Genomic DNA, 18,165 nt, shown 5'->3' on the forward strand with positions numbered 1-18,165 from the left:
TCCAGATCAGACTGGAGCCTGGTGCAGCCTCCTGGCTTCCTAGACCCCAGTCGGACCGGCCAACCCATGCCAGCATGGAAAACGGACGTTAAACAATGATGATGATGATGATGATGTTCATGTGTTGAGATCCTGAATTGGGTAGGAGACGTATGACCTCTGGTCTTAGCCTTGGATGAACCTAATTTGGAGATCGTTTGGACAATGCTGGTGGTATATCCTCCACATTGTGCAAATGATGTACAGCAGTACTGGTGGGAACAGAGTTTCAATGCCTTAAGGCGGTTCCAATAATTAAGATCGGTCATTTCCTTAATTCTTTCAGTGAATGTCCTCTGGGGTAATTCAGTTTTCAAAATGTTTTTTTGTGTGGGAAGACCACAGTGGGCAGCAATATTCTAGGTGTGGGCGTACTAAGAAAGAAAACAGAGGAATGATGACACCTTCTTCTCTGGATTGGAAGGTTCTTAGGATCCAGGAGCTCTTCCTACGAACTATATCAACCTTATTGTTGATGTGGGCACTCCAGCTGAGATTGTTGTCTGATATTAGTTTCTGTCAATGATTCCCCTGAAGGAAGGGAATATGATTGCTTTAGCAGGATCTTTCTTCCAAAATGCATCAGTTCAAATTTTGCCTCATTTAATCGCATTTTGTTTTTGTCTGCCCATTGACTTACAGCGTGTAGATCGGACTGGAGTTCAGTTCGGTCTTCTCTGTTGATAATCCTGTGGAGCTTGGAGTCATCGGTGAATATTTTCGCTTTGCTGTGTTTGATGACGCTTGAAATGTTGTTACTCTAATTCAGTTCTGACTAGGTATCGAACTGAGTTTGGTGACTTTTGCTTTGTTTAGTAAATGTATTTGTATTTTGTTAATTTGTACAAATATTGGTTCTTATTTGCATACTGCTCTGCTTTGAACGTGGATTTTTGGGTTCTGCTTTAATCAGCGTGTATTTTTGAGAATGTGGAGGTGCAATGGCCCAATGGTTAGGGCAGCGGACTCGCGGAATCAGAGGATCGCGGTTTCAATTCCCAGACCAGGCGTTGTGTGTGTTTATTGAGCAAAAACACCTAAAAGCTCCACGAGGCTCCAGCAGGGGGTGGTGCCGACCCCTGTTGTACTCTTTCGCCCCAACTTTCTCTCACTCTCTCTACTTGTTTCTTGAGTAACACTGCGATGGACTGGCGTCCCATCCAGCTTGGGGGAACTCATACACCACAGAAACCGGGCCCATGAGCCTGGCTAGGCTTGAAAAAGATGACGTTTATAATTTTTTTATCGTATTTTTGAGAATATATTGCTCACACATTCACTCTGTTATTGCTGGACAAGTTTTCACGTGGATAACCATCATCATCATTATCATCGTTTAATGTCCGTTTTCCATGCTAGCATGGGTTGCACGGTTCGACCGGGGTCTGGTAAGCCATGGAGGCTGCACTAGATTCCAGTCTGATCTGGCAGTGTTTCTACAGCTGCATGCCCTTCCTAATGCCAACCACTCTGTGAGTGTAGTGGGTGTTTTTTACGTGCTACCGACACAGGGGCCAGAGCAGGCTGGCAAACGGCCACGATCGGTTGGTGCTTTTACGTATCACCGACACGGACGCCAGTCAGGCGGTGCTGGCGTCTGCCACGTACGGACGGTGCTTTTTACGTGTCACCGGTATGGGTGTCTTAACTACAATTTCCATTTGATTTTTATCAGGCATCTGCCACGTTCGGACGGTGCTTTTTACGTGTCACCCGCACGGGTGTTTTAACTACAATTTCCATTTGATTTTTATTTTGATGTTGACGTACTTGACTCAATAGGTCTCCTCAAGAACAATAGGTCTCCTCTAAAACATAACACGTACATACATACAACAGCAGAATCAATGTAAATATTTGAGCTCCATTGGTGATATGAATATATTAAAGTGGCTGGTTTGTCCTTTGTGTGTGAAGTCTATGCAGTCATGTGACGAAAACAGTTTCTTTGCAGTGGTGTAATATTTTCATTAATCAATTAAAAGAGTCACTTGAAACAGCCATATTGAATTTACACCTGTAACTCATTTATATCATATTACCTACCCTTGAATCTGCACTTTGGAAATGTTATAGAAAGTATTTTTGTATTGTTATACAAAGTACAAGTCTGAATAACTGAGAGCGGATCCCTTCACTAAGTTGGGTTGTGTTATCTGCATTATGCTGCAAGAATATCAAGTGCAAATACTTTACTTCTGTACAGAGTTTGGTATTCACCTGATATTGTTTGGATGTGCAAATTAGATCAATCTAACAAGGTGCCTCAGTTTAAGTACCTAATTCAACCGAATCTTAAATACACACACACACACACACATATAGATGGCCATGGTCACCATTATGGATAGTGGTCTGTGGTGCATATCGTGTGACCATCTAATATCGACTCATATCAGAAGGCTGAAATAATACATACTACATGTCTATGCTATGTATGTATGTGTGTATATATGAACGTTGAGCAAAAAATATTTGACAGTCAAAAAAATACATGAACAAAATATTTAACAATCAAAAACAGGAACAGTGTGAAAAAACAAAAGTGTCCTGAAAAGTGAAAACATGCGAAAACTATGTAAAGCCAGTCTTTTGAAATTTAAAAACACACAAATAGTTCATTGTGTAGAGTTCACTTTGATATGAACTGTAGTGAATATGAAAGATGGACGTGGTGAATATGGAAGGTGCCAGAATCCAAAATGGCACAGTAGAAGACAGGTGTTGCCTGAACAAAGGCGTCAAAAGATGGAATGTTGTTCGAAGATTTGCAGGAGCAACAGGGCATCTAGTTGAGAGGTACTATTGAGTGGCATTACTTGAAAATGCTGTCATGAAATCAAAGCTGTGAGCAAGAATGACCAAAAGATGCTTTGTAAATGAAGATAAGCCAGAACTGCCCCCATTTTCCGGCCGAGAGTAGTGGAGAGCTGACGAAGAATGCTGAACTGTGAACAAGAAGGCATCAAGAAATGTTATGTACTCACTGGAAATGTAACCGTGAATTTTACTACTATTTTCAGCAAGTAGATGACACTGTGTAAGAGTGAACTGATGTTTCATGAAACATGAAGAAAACTGCTCAAAAAGTTGTTAGGATGAAATAACTGTGAAGTTTTTTGTGTGAAGGTCTCAGCCACAAAGAAGTCTTTAGTTGTAGGCTCTGGAAGTCACTGACAAAATGAAAAACTTCAACGTAGAAAAATTTTTGTAGCTTTCCACTTGTGATGGATGATAATGTAGAGGCAATCCTGAAGTTGAATGTCGCAAAGCACACAAATTCAATGGCTGTTGAAACGAAGACTGTAGATCTTTTAGCTCGGGGTACCAATTTGTAAAGGACCATGTGATGCGAGATAACGAGAGTTGATGTTGGACAACACACAGTCCTTACAATATATGTTAGATGGAATGCATTTCTAAGTCGGATCCGTGTTCCAAATCAGGGTCACCATTATAGATAGGGGCCCATGGCGCATGTTGTGTGACCATCTAATACCGACTCATATCAGAAAGTTGAAATAATACATATAATGTGCCAGTTGGAAAAGAGAAGAGACACAACCGAGTAGAAGGTTTATGAAAGATTTATTCATATATTTACATGCATCTGTGTGGGTTGTATGTTTGCTGTTAACCACGGCGAAGTAATTCAAAAACAGTGCTAGGTTAGAACCTGTGCAGTGTTGCTGGTGTTGTGTATGTAGAGATGTTGCTGATGACATTGGTGAGAGACATGATGGTGGCGACAAAGACGGAGATCACTGTGATGCTGTTGGACAGGTGTTGTCCGGCGTCATCGCTGGAACTGGCTGTGTCATGTGGTCAGTGGCTAGACCTTAGGTCTGGAACCAAAGACTCCAAGACATAGAGAAGTTGAGTTTTTATAAGTAACGGTAGGCTCAAATTGGGGTTTAGAACAAACTGTCTCACATGATTTATTTGGAGGCTGCAATTGGTTAGGTTACATATTGGCACAACAGAGTAAGAGATAAATTGCGCCAATACTAACCAATCAGAGTGGTGGACACAATGGGGTCCAAATAGCACCAAAAGATTAGCTGTTATCTACTACATTCCATTGTATGTATATATAATAAAGGGAAGAGGAATTTCACAAGAGTGTCTGCTACATATACATATATATATAGTTAATCCAAACAAGAAAGCACAAAAAAACACACAACAACGCAAGGACGTGGAACAAATATAGTATTATTGGACGCTCAGGAAAGAAGGAAGGAAGGAGGGTTTAATGTTTCGAGCGGAGCTCTTCGTCGGAAACATAGGAGAAGGAAAGATCCAGAGAAGGGAAGACAGAGGAAAAAAATCGCCAACAATAGTGTGTGTATATAACGGTTTTAATTGATTAGTAAAGATAAAGTTTTTAATTGAAGTTGAGGGCCACCAGTTTGTGACGGGAGAAATTGATTGCTGAACATTATTATGATATGTTGTGGTCAGCATATGCAACAAAAAAAAGTTGTGGTTATAATTGTTTACTGTAGGATATGAAAGATGAACAGTGCATGAAGTTATAAGAAAGTATTTATTTACCTTTACATTACAAATACCTTTCCTCGATGGGCAGGTTTTGATACATCCAAAAGCATGCGAAGTAAAGTTTGAGTTTGGGTTCTCTTAATTGTTTAGTAGTAATTGTGGAGACAGATAGAATGATGTTGTAAGAGAACAGAATTAGAGCTAGTGAGAATTGGAGGGTGTTGTCTGACAGTTGCTGGCAGTAAACTTCATTTCTCCCTCTGACCAATGTTGGTCAGCCAGACCACGTTGAGTCATCACCGACTGTGACTAACTGATTTTTACTTGGGATGAGCTGGCTTATATAAAGATCCAGAAGGATAGATATATCATTGAGAACAATAGATTTAGTTGGTGGTCTTGTTATCACTATTCCACATTGACTACCAGATAAGGGATCGGGGGATCCAGTCAAAGGTTTTCTCCAAGGCAACAAAAGCCAAGTACAGAGGTTTATATTTGGCTATGTATTTTTCAAAACCAAACTGCATCTCATCTAGAATAACTCTCTCCCTGATAAGTTGGGCTTTGACCCTCTCTGTGACTTTCATCACCTGATCCAACAATTTGATACTTCCGTAATTATTTCTATTTAAGGTGTCGCCTGTACTTTTGTAGCAGTTGACTATGATGACGTTACACCAGTCATTGGGTGTGACACCTCCATGTACCGCCTTTTCTATTATACAGTGGCAACACACAAACACACACAAAGCCCATACATACTAAAGCAAAAGAAAGCAAACAGTTAAAAGCAAATCCACCCAAGTGTTTCAGATTAAAAGTGACCAGTCAACTATACATTTAAGATAACAAAAGTAGCTGTCTGTTAACCCATTTCACTGTAGTTTGGAAGGAAAGAGACGCAATACAGCGAGTTATTAAGTAAGAAACTTTCATAATGAAGAATTGCCCAAGAATTGGATTTCACCCAGTAAGTAAATATATTGTTGATTTTTCCACATGCAAGACACACACACACACATTCTTTTATTTGTTTCAGTCATTTGACTGCGGCCATGCTGGAGCACTGCCTTTAGTCAAACGAATCGACCCCAAGATATACTTTTTTTTAAACTTAGTACTTATTTATCAGTTTCTGTTTGCTGAACTGCTACGTTATGGGGATGTAAACAAACCCACATCAGTTGTCAAGCAATGGCGGGGGTACAAACACACACAAACATATATATACATTATCTCTCCATATAAATAACTAGCTTAAGGTGACCCGCTCTACGCGCGGGTGTGGTTGTTACTTTCTGTTGCTTTCTTTTCTAAATTTGAATCCCCTTCCAGCTCCATTTAGACTCGTTTTTACATAAAAATCCAATTTGTGTATACGTTCGCCTTCTTCATTTTATAGATAAGATTAGATGCCAATTGCGCCAATCTGGAGGGGCTTAGCGCCCCCTTAAATCTTCTCACCATAGCAACCGCATCTTTCCAGATGGGGAGTTTTAACCTACTCAACTCTTTGCCTCATCACGCCTTCTATGCCTGTGTAAATTTTCAGCTCGATCTGACCACTGCTGTGGCCGCCAACCTCTGACGTAGCAAAACATGCATGCAATTTTGACCCAAAGCCTCTTTTATATATATAGATAGCAGAGAAACCCGGTCTTGCTCGGGATTAAAATAGTTTATCAACGTTGTATTTGTTTCGGTATTATAACTTGATTTCATTCGGATCTACATGGGCCACACTTTAAAGATGAGGAATTTTGCCATAGAGGCCACACCTTTCAATTGAGCAAACTCAAAGTTGCCATGCAAACTCGCCAGGACTTTTAACATAGGTTTGCAAATTTTCAACTGAATCCTACCATATTTACTAACACTTTTGCCTGTATAACTGCCTGTGAGACAACGTCTGCCCTTTACACAAATATGTAGTAGACCTACAGAGATACCCGACTTTACTTGAGATTAAAATGGCATAGTTTTTCATTGTTTTACTTGTTTGGTTAATATAAGCCGATTTCATTCAGGTGTAATCGGGCCACATTTTAAAAGATGAGGAATTTTGTCTTAGAGGTCACGCCTTTCATTTGAGGATAAAAATAGTTGCCATGCAAACTCGCCAGCACGTCTAACATAGGTGTGCGTATTTTCAGCTCAACCGAACACATAATGCACACATAATAAATATATATATATATTTATATATATGCATTAAATATATATATGTACATATTTATTTTATATATATGTGTGTGTGTGTGTGTGTATTATATACACAAATGTGTGTGTGTGTGTGCATTATATACACAAATGTATACAAATTAAATATAAATATATATATATATATATATATATAAGTACAGATATATACACTTTGTATATATACATTATATATACATGTTTATATATAGATACAGACAGATACATACACACATATATAAATTAACCCAATAAATATCTGATTCATAATATTTGTTCTCATGATTGTGTGGTGGTGGTGGTGGTGCTAATAAGATGTGTTACAGAGTTCAACCAATATATCTCTCTTTATTTGTTCTCTACTTATTATTTCCTTACCCCTTCTCTTCCTAGTGTCTGCCTTTGACGTCGAATCTACTAACGATTTTTTTTAAATACTCAATAACATTCTGTTTATCATTTATGCAGTAATCAAAATTGCTATAATGTCTTGTTGTTGAGATAGGCTCTCTTTCTTTCCTGATGAGAAGATTGCATTTACACCGTTTATGCCTTTGGAATAAAACCAATGTTGTCTTCGAAACATATGTCGAAAGTAAAAGAATTTGAATAGCATCTGCGTTCAACTCAATTTATTTACTAATACTACACAAATTACTGCACATTAACCCGGAGTTTCTACCTTTGAATAGGTCACTACATCCTTGTTACTTGCGTGAATTTTGCTACCCTGGTAACTGTTTATTGAATTTTCCATGTCATCGGTAAACAAAGGATAATTCATACATCCATTTACAGATATATATATATATATATATATATAGTGTGTGTGTGTGTGTGTGTGCGCGCGCGCGCGCGCGTGTGTGTGTGTGTGTGTGTATTGTGGAAAGTTTCTGACCTACCTCATATCACTCTTAGTGTACTGTGACACAACTATTAAGTTGACAATTTTCAGGTCGTTAGCAGATCAAGTTGGGAAATACTTGTTGCCACGATTCAGAGCATTTCAAGTTTTTGTAATAGTAATGTAGTGTGATAGATGAAGAGGACAACAGAAGGAGAAGGAAATACAAACAGGTCTTACCTCGGCGAAGATGGGGTCTCTTACCAAACTCGGCACGTCCAGTCGCTTCCTCGTCTCTGCTCAAAACGCTGGCTTCGTTGATCGCCACACGTGCGTGCTGCTTGACCGCTTCCGCTTCCCCCTGCACATGCGCCCTCCGGTCTTCCACCGGGCCCCTGCAAGCCCTACTTCCGCCCTCCCTTATCTGTCGTCCTCTCCACCGACACCACACACCCCCCTGATCTACAGATCACTGAACCGGCTTTCTCACTCGCTCCCCGCTCCCGAACTCACACCCTTACTGGTTTCATAATCAGCCAACCAGGGAGGAGGGCGCCATTCCCTCTGTGGTCACAGTTCGACCCTAGGACAGGTTCCTGGCATGTTGCTGCTGGCCTCATCATCCTGTCTACTGGTGTTGTTTTCATCTTGCCCACTGCTGCTGGTCCCATCCTCTGAGGCATGGACAATCCTCCGTATATCCAAAACGTGGCGTGGAAAACCATCGACCGAGATGTTGCTCTTTGAATTTACAGAGGCTATTGCTCCCTTTCCCCATCGTGATGTACACCGTGCGTTTGGGGGTTTTACCCAAACTTCTTCCCCGACCTGCACGAAGGTGTGCTCTTCCTCCGCCCCGGGTCGCATTGACGCAGTACACGGATGCCGCCACTCGTACCTGAATATTGCCCTGTGTGGCACCGACTTCTCAGCCTTCCTGATCTGGGTGACATATTGTACCAAAATACAGCCTCGCTTGGTGAAATGTGACCCCTCTCTGCCATGGCCTTGATGGTACGATGATGCCTTTCCCCCACCCCATTTCCACTTGGCCGGTATGCCGCCCTGAAGAAGCGGTTGACCTTCCACCCATCAAGCATTTCTTTCAGCACATCTGAGCGAAATGCAGTGCCATTATCCAGAAGCAGTTCATCCACGGGGCCTCCTTCCAGGAATATCTCATTCAATACTTTCACAATTTCCTCTGCGGTCCCCGTCTTATATATACGAAAGAAGGTTTGAAAATGCAATTTCTAAAAGATGTTTATTTACTTTACCAGTTTCACTCTTTGGAAGAAGATTGTCAAAAGTAACATGTAGAAGTTTGGTTGCGTTAATTATTGGTTGTTACAAAATGCTACATTACATATATACAGTCTTTGGTAACACGGACATGTTAAGGACATAAGAAAGTTTAACAAGTTCCTCAAAATATTGGGCACAAAAGATTACAACATAAATAATCGTTCTCAAGAATATGTTAAAGATAGTTTCCAGAAGGAATTATTAAAAAGTTCAGTGGGATATTGGTATTGTATCTGTATATTCAAACATGCACAGAATATTATATATACATTCTTTGGTGACAAGAGCATGTTAAGAACATAAGAAAGTTTAACAAGTTCATTGAAATATTGGGCACAAAAGATTACAGTAAATATATTATACGTTCTCAAGATAATTTCCAGAAGGAATTATTAAAAAGTTCAGTGGGATATTGGTATACATGCACAGAATATTATGAGTTCAAAAAGGTTTACATTATAATAGTAGGGAAGCTAAAACTGATCTGTCCACCATGTTAACATAAAAGAATATTATCTCTTTCAAGGGACACTGTAGGTGTGTTTGGGTGGGGGGAAGGAGGAGTAATATGGAACTGAAAAGAATTTCTCCCATATGTCTCTCCTTCAAGCATCAATGATTTGGGGGATTGGCTTTAGAGGTCAGGATGGTTTCAATGTGTGTGTCTTTGTGTGTGTGTGTATATAGATATGTGGTGTGAATAGATGTGTCTGTGTGTTTGTAAAATCTGGTAGGATGGTGTGTGTATATGTGTGCCCGTTTGTCAACCATGTGTGTGATTGTCTTGGTGTTGTGTATGTGTGTGTATGTATGTGTGTGCGATTGGCATTTGGCATGGTGCTGCATGTGTATGTGTGTGTGTATATGTGTGTCTGTATGGAGGTCAAAATGGTGTGAGCGTGTGTCTTTGTGTGTGTGTATATATATATATATGTATACATGTGTTTGTGTGTGTGTGTGGACTGTTTTTCATTGGTCCCAGGGTCCATTGTGGTGTAAATAGATGTGTGTTTTTTTTTATTTGGTACGATGTGTATGTATATGTGTGCCCGTTTGTGTGTGTGTGTGTGTGTATGTGTGTGGTTAATGTTTGTTAGTGTGTTGCGTGTGCATTAGTGTGTATGTGTATGTTCTAATCTTTTGTGCCCAATATTTTAAGGAATGTGTTAAACTTTCTTATGTCCTTAACATGTCCCTGTTACAAATGTCGGTTCACAAATATCAAAATGTTTGACTAGGGTCTTGTTGATTATCTATCACTAGGGTGAAAACAAATTATGGTTAACAATGTAGGGAATTATCCAACTGCAATTGATCTAGGTAGTAGAATGTCTGGATATGGTCTAATACATTGTCTATTACTAAGGTAAGACCAAATTATGGTTAACCAAAGTAGGGAATTAGCTAGCATACAAGAACGATTTGAATTAAAATGCTGGCATTAATGGGTCGTAAGTATTCTTATAAACAACAGAATGTCTGATGGTAGTCTAATTTTAACAATCATTTTTCCATGTTTGCATGGGGTGAGCAAATTTACCATGGCAGATTTTCTACGACTGGGTGCCCATCCTGTCACCAACCCTTATCTGTTTCAGTTTAGTATTTCTCCATATTCAGACATATTGGTTTTAAATTATGGTAGAGGGCAGGCCTTTCTGAGGGGAGGGGGAACTTTGATGCATCAACCCCAGTACATGACTGGTACTTATTTTATTGACTCGGAAAGGATTATGGTTAAAGTGAACGTCGGCAGAATTTGAGCTCAGAGTGTAAAGACGGACAAAATACCGCTAAGCATTTTGTCTGGCATGCTAACAGTTCTGCCAGCTCAGCATCTTCCCATGGTCAGACAGATTTTCACACAACACTGGAAACGAAGAAGGATATTCATTTACAATAATCATACACTGTCAAGATAAGGAGACATAAACATGCACACACCCACACTCATGCATAGTATTAATAGAATAGAAGACAAGTAAGCTGTAGTTGAAGAGCCTTGCCCTAGGTGCCATGCAGTGGGACTGAACCTGAAACTTTGTGGTTGAGAGGCAAACTCCTTAGCCATACAGCCATGCCTGTACCTATAAGCTAGTAAAAACTGAAAAACTAAAAATTGCAGTAGAAGACTTTTTTTCTATTTGTTTATGGTATTTTATTACAAAGTTGTCATATTTTCACTTATTTCTTTTTATCATTTCTAGATTCGAGTTCTTGGATTCATTGCTGTGGTCAGCATCTTCTTTCTACTGTTTGCCTGGAAGCAATATTCTGTGAATAAAGAATATACAGGGACAACATTAAACAAACAAACCAAAAGTTTATAAATAATTCTAAGGAATTTCCAAATAATCAAGTGCATCATATAAATAAGAAAACTGTAAGCAAAAAGAAACAGGAATTGGTTCAGTTAAACAACAAAACTAAATATATATTTTTTACTGTGTTGATCATAGAGGTTGTGGAGGTTGGGGAGATAGACAGCATGGAATAATTTCTATATATTTAATGGCACAGGCCATGGGTCGTCGTTTTGGCATCATTATTTCAAGACTTTGTAATTTTACTAATTATCTTCAACCAAACAAAATTAACTGGACAATTGACCCAAAAGAGTTGCATGGCCTAAGAAGTCGTCACCTTCATTTGGTTGACAACAATACGTACATTTCCTCTTTACAATCAGCAGACTTAGAAATGCTTTACCCTGAAGATGTCCTCTATCTGACAACAAATCGAATCTATTTTCATGCCTTGAAACGGAATCCTCGCTACAAAGAACAACTGCATTGGGCATCAAAAATGTCATATGGAAATTTATTTGCTAAAATGATGAATTTATTGTTTCGCTTCAGCGATCATTTACAGGAAAAATTTGACAAATTCTTTGAAGTCAATATCCCCAGGCCAGATATACATCTGGTGTGTGCTCAGATTCGAATGGGACAGAACCCTAGTGTTCCAAGAGATTGCCCAAGGAATTCAATGTCAAGTATTCAGATTATCTGGAACTTGTTAAATAAGTACAAAATATTTGTGACAACAGACTCAGAAGTGGTACAGGCGATAGCTTTTAAAAAATTTTCTCCTCAAATTGTGTACACATCAGGGGGAATAATGCATATGGATCGGCCACGTAAGGAGATGAAAAACAAGTGTGATGGTGTAAGGAAGTCGCTTATGGACCAATATATTCTGAGTGAATGTGATACGTTGATAATAAGCCGAAGTGGTTTTGGTGAAAATGCTATGATGATGAGACAAAGAGAAAACAACCTGTTTTATTTTAAACATGGAGAAATACAGCAAATCAACAAAGAAAAAGTTTCTACCTGGTGGCCAAAAAAATGGTGTGGGGGAATTATATCTTGACAAACAGAATCTGAAAGTGACATCCATGTATCATCATCATGTCAAGATCTTAAGATACTGGATGCATAGAATTTCATTGGTCTTTCAATAAAACAGCTTATGGGGAATAAGGTATAACATACATAGCAATGGATTTTCCTTCAAAACCAGAATTTTTTCTTGAAATTCTACTGAAGAACTATTAAAAATCTTCAAATTTCTATAGGCAACTTATATCATTGTTTTATGCCTAATTTCCCATGAATATCTGTTTGGATACTTTTCCTGAATGATGAACCTCAGGAAGATGACGAACCAAGTTCTAGTATGGGTCCACCATCGTATACAAGACTCATTTGCCTTGATACCTTTATTCCATTGATTTTATGTCCTGATGGAAATGTTCTCCATGCTAGTCACTTATGTCACCAAGATCTTTAGGGAATTCATCATGGTGGCTGTGGGCATTGTGCAGCTTTATGCTTATATTTGCTGTCAAGTTTTGAAAGTTCTCCAGCCATGTTGTCAACTATTTCAGCATAACTGGTTGCTTTCTTCTTTCCCAGAAAGTTATTTACAACTATTACAAATAAGTTTCATGTTTCATGTTCTCATCTTTCATAGATTTTCTGATTTGAGGCTCGTCAAATATTCCAGCATTTATCTTTTTGCTGCTCAGACTGGGAAACATGCTGCAAATATAGTGAAAAAATGGTTTGTCTTTATCCAGAACTTCAACAATCTGCTTCATAATACCAACTTTGATATGGACTGGATGAAGATATTTATTTTTTAAATAAATGCCTTGAATTAACGGTTTGTAGTGGTAGCTAGATAGTTGAATGATCTGTCTTGCAAGAAAGTTTGCAGAGTAACCTCCCCTCTCTAAGTTTCTCCAAGCATTTGTGTCAGGAGACACGATTCTTAATTATTCAAGAGGCTTAGCATTTCTCTTGGAAGTTTCTAGAATGTTTAGCGTTCCATTAATAAAAACAACTTGCTAACCCTGCTCCTTGCTTCTTAGTTGATTAGACTTAGAGCCATTCACATTATTCCTATGCCCGTCTATTTCTCTACGCCACATGACCGAAAGCCACCACTTAGCTGTTATTTCTGTATTTTCTATCTCTGAATTTTCTTGCATAGATTACTTCATTCAACTAGATTCTACAATTTTGGTTATGTAATAAAAATATTTTTATGCAGTAAATTTATAGAACTTGAATTTATATTTTATTTCTATTTCTAATAATGTACACGCAACCACGTCACCACCTGGTACTGTCTATATATAACCACTACCAACTCTTCAGCCACATTAAAAGACCCTGGAACTAACATTTTCTCTGGTCATTGTTTGATTATCCAATGTTTTTCCTTGGCTCTAAATTTCTGACACAATTTCCACAGACGATGCATTTTTCTGAAAATTGAGGAAAATTGCAAAATTTGTGGCGTTTTGGTATCTTGAAATCTAGGCATGATAATTCAACATTTCAAAAGCCTTCAAACCAAGTAAAAATCTCCTGACAATAAAATACCTGCTGGGTTGTGTAATTAAAATTGTTAAATGATTTCAAATGTTTGTCTTGCTCACCTTCATCACAAGGTATTGATTGCCCCAGGGATTCAGTGGAAAATAACTGCTCAAGGTACCATTCACTGGGATTGAACCCAAATCCATATGACTGATTTTCAACCATAACTTTTACCAATTTCCACGTTGGTGAAATCCGTAAGTTTGCTAACATGAGATAAGTCTCCCGTCTAGCAATGGCGCAAAAGAAAACGTTGGGTAAATTTTTAGATTAACACTTGCATGATTTTCACTAAGAAAAAGAAAAACTTGGATTTTTTTGAGTGGAATCATGTTCCCTCACCCAATATGCGGCAAATCTCGTATTTTGGTTCGGAAAAAAGGGGGGCAGGGCAAGGGAGGGGAACCCCCTTCCCCATTCCCGGAATCATTTGGAATATTTGTTTTTTTCGTTGAATGAATACCTTTGACCTCCTAATATGTTACAAAACCTTTTTGGTATCTGAATAATGGGGTGGGGTGAGGTGGAAGCCTCGGAAATTTTACCCACTCCCAACGTTTTAGGGAAACAAATTTCCAGATTGTGAATTACATGGTTCATTATTAAATATTACCGTCCCCTTCCATCATTCTTTTTGTTCTTTATGTAGTTCAGGCTTCTGGCATGCAAAGAGAAAAGACCTCAAGTACAACTGCTATTTACAACTGGATTATTTAGAGGAAAGGTGAAGTGTGCTACTCTCAGCAACCACCTTAAGCTCCGATTGTATGGGCTTATAGCCACTGGAGATAGACAGGCAGAAAGCCTCAGCCAGTGTTGGTGTTCAGACAATGCTGCTGCGTAATGGCGCCAAAAGAGAAAAGACAGGACTGAATCGGTTTTCCGTCTACATCACTTCCATCATGAGCCTCGTTGTGTTCTCGCACATGGCAAAATGGATGCAGGTGAGGTCTCGCTCCAGTCTCAGAGATGGCAATGGCTGCTGTGAGATCTCATCCAATATGGTGCTGGCTGTTGGTCCTGCTACAAAGGGCTCCCCACTGAGTGCGGAAGTACGGAAACAGAATAATTGGAGCAGGCACAAGAAAGAGCAAAGATGACAACTGATCGCAACCAAGATATGGCACAAATATGTCACAAGTCAAATAGAAAAATAACTGCAAGAAATTTAAATTGGCATGCACAAAATTTGACAAAATGTTCAATGGCAGAGTATTGGAACTGCCCAGTAACACAAGAAAGTGATTGTCTGTCACAGAAAACACAAAAGAGATTGTCAGATATAAATAGTTTTAGTGAGTTTTTAGGCCAATGCAGAGTGCAGCCAGTCCTGGTGACAAAGGGTTTGTTCATGTTAGGCAGTGGCGACGAAGGTATGGGTGATGGTGTGGTCAAAGGTGCATGTGCAGGTGGATGTGTAGGTGGTTGTAAAGGATCAAAGGTGGGCTTGTTTGGGGTGTCATCGAAGGGTGTGGACACCTCAAGATATGCACTTTTAAGTCTGTCGACCGACACAGTCTCTGTTCGACCATTGATGTTGAGACTAAAAGTTTTGGGTGCATGTGATAGCACACGAAATGGTCCCTTATAAGGAGAAACGAGAAGTCCTCTGACAGAATCATCCCGAACAAAAACATCAGTCCATTTGTCAATATCCGGAGGGACGTGAGAGGGAATAGACTAGTCACGCGGCTGCATGGGTGGAAGACTTGAGAAATACAAGCGAAGTCTAGTGACATACAATGTTGGATCGGGGGACGATGAGTTGTCTGGCACTAACATTGTACCAGGGAGTGCCAGGGTGGTACCGTAAATGAGTTCAGCAGAGGAGAAGCCTAAGTCTGCTTTAACAGCAGCGCGACAATCAAAAAGAATGATAGGCAGGAATTCTGTCCTAGACTGCGAGTCAGAAGTGACGCATAGAGCAGCTTTCAGTTGCCTGTGAAAACGTTCAACCATCCCACTGGAGGCTGGGTTGTAGCTGGTTGTACGAATGTGATGAACTCCTAGGATTCGTGATAATTCACGAAATAGGGAAGCCTCGAACTGGCGTCCGCGATCAGTGGTTATTTAAGCAGGGACTCCAAAGCGAGCAATCCAGTTAGAAACGAAAGCTCGAGCAACTGACTCAGCGGAAATGAACACTATTGGAATGGCCTCTGGCCAACGAGAGAAATGGTCGACGCATATCAATATGTAAGAGAAACTGCGACTGACAGGCCATGGTCCAACCAGATCAATGTGGACATGGCGAAAATGAGCCTCCGGAGGGGAAAACTGTCCGAGAGAAGTGTGAATATACCTGTGGATTTTAGAACATTGACATTTTACTCAAGGGCGTGCCCAATCAGTGATCATCCGGCGCATCCGCCAGAAAAACCGAATAAGCTTCACCGAGGCAGCAACGCCAGGATGTGACAGTGAATGCAAGGCATCAAAAACGGAGCGCTGGTGGTTCTCAGGTACAAACGGCCTGGGAGAACCAGTAGCCGTGTCAGCAGTCGGAAGTGGCAGATAGGCAAATTTGCAGCAGGACAACATGGTAGAATCTAAATCCAAAGCGTCCAGAGCCGGCTGATCCTGTGCAATGGCAGTTAAATCGATTGCTGCAGGAGATGAAAGGGAGCACACAGGAAGACAAGAGAATGCGTCAGCAGGCACGTTCTCTGTTGCAGGAATGTGCCGAATGTCACTCGTGAACTGGGAAATGTAGGCCAGGTGACGAAAAGCATGAGGCGAGTGGTTGTTCGATTTAGATGGCAGAGCAAACGTAAGACGCTTGTGATCAGTATAAATCACAAAATCTCGGCCCTCGACTTGATATTGAAAATGATGAACTGACAGGTAGATCGCCAAAAACTCGAGATCAAACGTACTGTACCGACGTTGAGCTGGCTTTAATTGATGAGAAAAAAACCCCTCCAAAGGTTTAGTCTGATTGTCTACGGTGTGCTGCAAAACAGCATCAACTGCAGAATCCGATGCATCAACGGTCAAAGAGAGAGGGGCGTTGGGAACTGGATATGCAAGCAAAGGGACAGAAGCTATTTCCTTCTTAATGGACTCAAGAGCAGATAACCCCCTCGTCAGATAAAGCAATAGGAGGATTCTTTTTGTTATCTACTTTCAATAGCAGAGTCAGGGGAAGTAACTTGTCTGCACAATTTCTAACGAAGTGTCTGTAAAAATTGACAATGCCCCAAAATTTACGAAGTTGGAGTAGTGAAGTGTCGGGGGTGCGATGCTTTGAATGGCATCGACTTTGGAAGAGAGAGGTTTGATGCCACTCGAGTCAATATGATGTCCCAGAAATTCAAGAGAAGATTTCCCGAAAACACACTTGCCAGGATTAATACGCACACCACAGGCACGAAGAGGCTGAAAAAGCTGAGACACAAGTAGCAGAGATGATTGTCACGTGTGTCGCTTGCAATGAGTATGTCACCAACATAAGCGAACACAAAATCAAATCCGCGGACGACTTCCTCAATGAAACGCTGGAACGTACTGGTAGCGTTCCGCAAACCAAAACTCACACTCTCTCTTTTACTCTTTTACTTGTTTCAGTCATTTGACTGCGGCCATGCTGGAGCACCGCCTTTAATCGAGCAATTAGACCCCGGGACTTATTCTTTGTAAGCCCAGTGCTTATTCTTTCGGTCTCTTTTGCCGAACCGCTAAGTGACGGGGACGTAAACACACCAGCATCGGTTGTCAAGCGATGTTGGGGGGACAAACACAGACACACAAACACATACACACACACACATATATATATATATATATATATATATATATATATATATATATATATATATACATATATACGACAGGCTTCTTTCAGTTTCCGTCTACCAAATCCACTCACAAGGCATTGGTCGGCCCGGGGCTATAGCAGAAGACACTTGCCCAAGATGCCACGCAGTGGGACTGAACCCAGAACCATGTGGTTGGTAAGCAAGCTACTTACCACACAGCCATTCCTACGCCTATACGAACTATATCGAACTTATTATTGATGTGGGCACTCCAGCTGAGATTGTTGTCAACAATTACTCCTAGCTCTCTAATATTACTAGATGCTCTGGTATTATTACATAACCAGGTGTTTCATTTTAATTTCATGACGAGTGGAATTATAAAGTATAGTAGTTAACCACTATAGCAGAAGACACATGCCCAAGATGCCACGCAGTGGGACTGAACCCAGAACCATGCGGTTGGTAAGCAAGCTACTTACCACACAGCCACTCATATATAGAAACTGAAAACAACCAAAAGGAGTGTAAGTCAGTTTTTGGAATATCGGCTGGGTTGACCTGTATCTGATGACAGGTGCGCGAATGAGGTCAACTTTAGAAAAGATGGTACAACCATGAA

At 40.2% G+C, this 18,165-nt stretch overlaps 3 protein-coding genes and 1 long non-coding RNA gene across 4 annotated transcripts in view; 3 read left to right on the top strand and 1 right to left on the bottom strand.

Annotated features, from left to right (window-relative positions):
- LOC118767629 overlaps positions 1-18,165 on the bottom strand; it is a 142,754-nt gene that overhangs the window by 13,054 nt on the left and 111,535 nt on the right. The gene's annotated exons all lie outside the window — the stretch shown is intronic.
- Positions 1-18,165, top strand: part of LOC118767635 — a 134,680-nt gene that overhangs the window by 10,759 nt on the left and 105,756 nt on the right. The window lies entirely within an intron of this gene.
- Positions 5,200-18,165, top strand: part of LOC118767630 — a 30,638-nt gene continuing 17,672 nt past the window's right edge. The window contains exon 1 of the mRNA XM_036512511.1: positions 5,200-5,515. Coding sequence (XP_036368404.1) covers positions 5,483-5,515 — 33 coding nt within the window. The 5' untranslated portion in view covers positions 5,200-5,482. The remainder of the gene's footprint in view (positions 5,516-18,165) is intronic.
- On the top strand, positions 8,427-12,384 carry LOC118767631. The gene is made up of 2 exons (XM_036512512.1): positions 8,427-8,438; positions 11,325-12,384. The coding sequence occupies exon 2, from the start codon at positions 11,405-11,407 to the stop codon at positions 12,266-12,268; it is 864 nt and encodes a 287-aa protein (XP_036368405.1). The 5' UTR covers positions 8,427-8,438; positions 11,325-11,404; the 3' UTR covers positions 12,269-12,384.

This window comes from Octopus sinensis, linkage group LG23 (assembly GCF_006345805.1).
Source record: "Octopus sinensis linkage group LG23, ASM634580v1, whole genome shotgun sequence".
In the NCBI taxonomy this organism is placed as follows: Eukaryota; Metazoa; Mollusca; class Cephalopoda; order Octopoda; family Octopodidae; genus Octopus; species Octopus sinensis.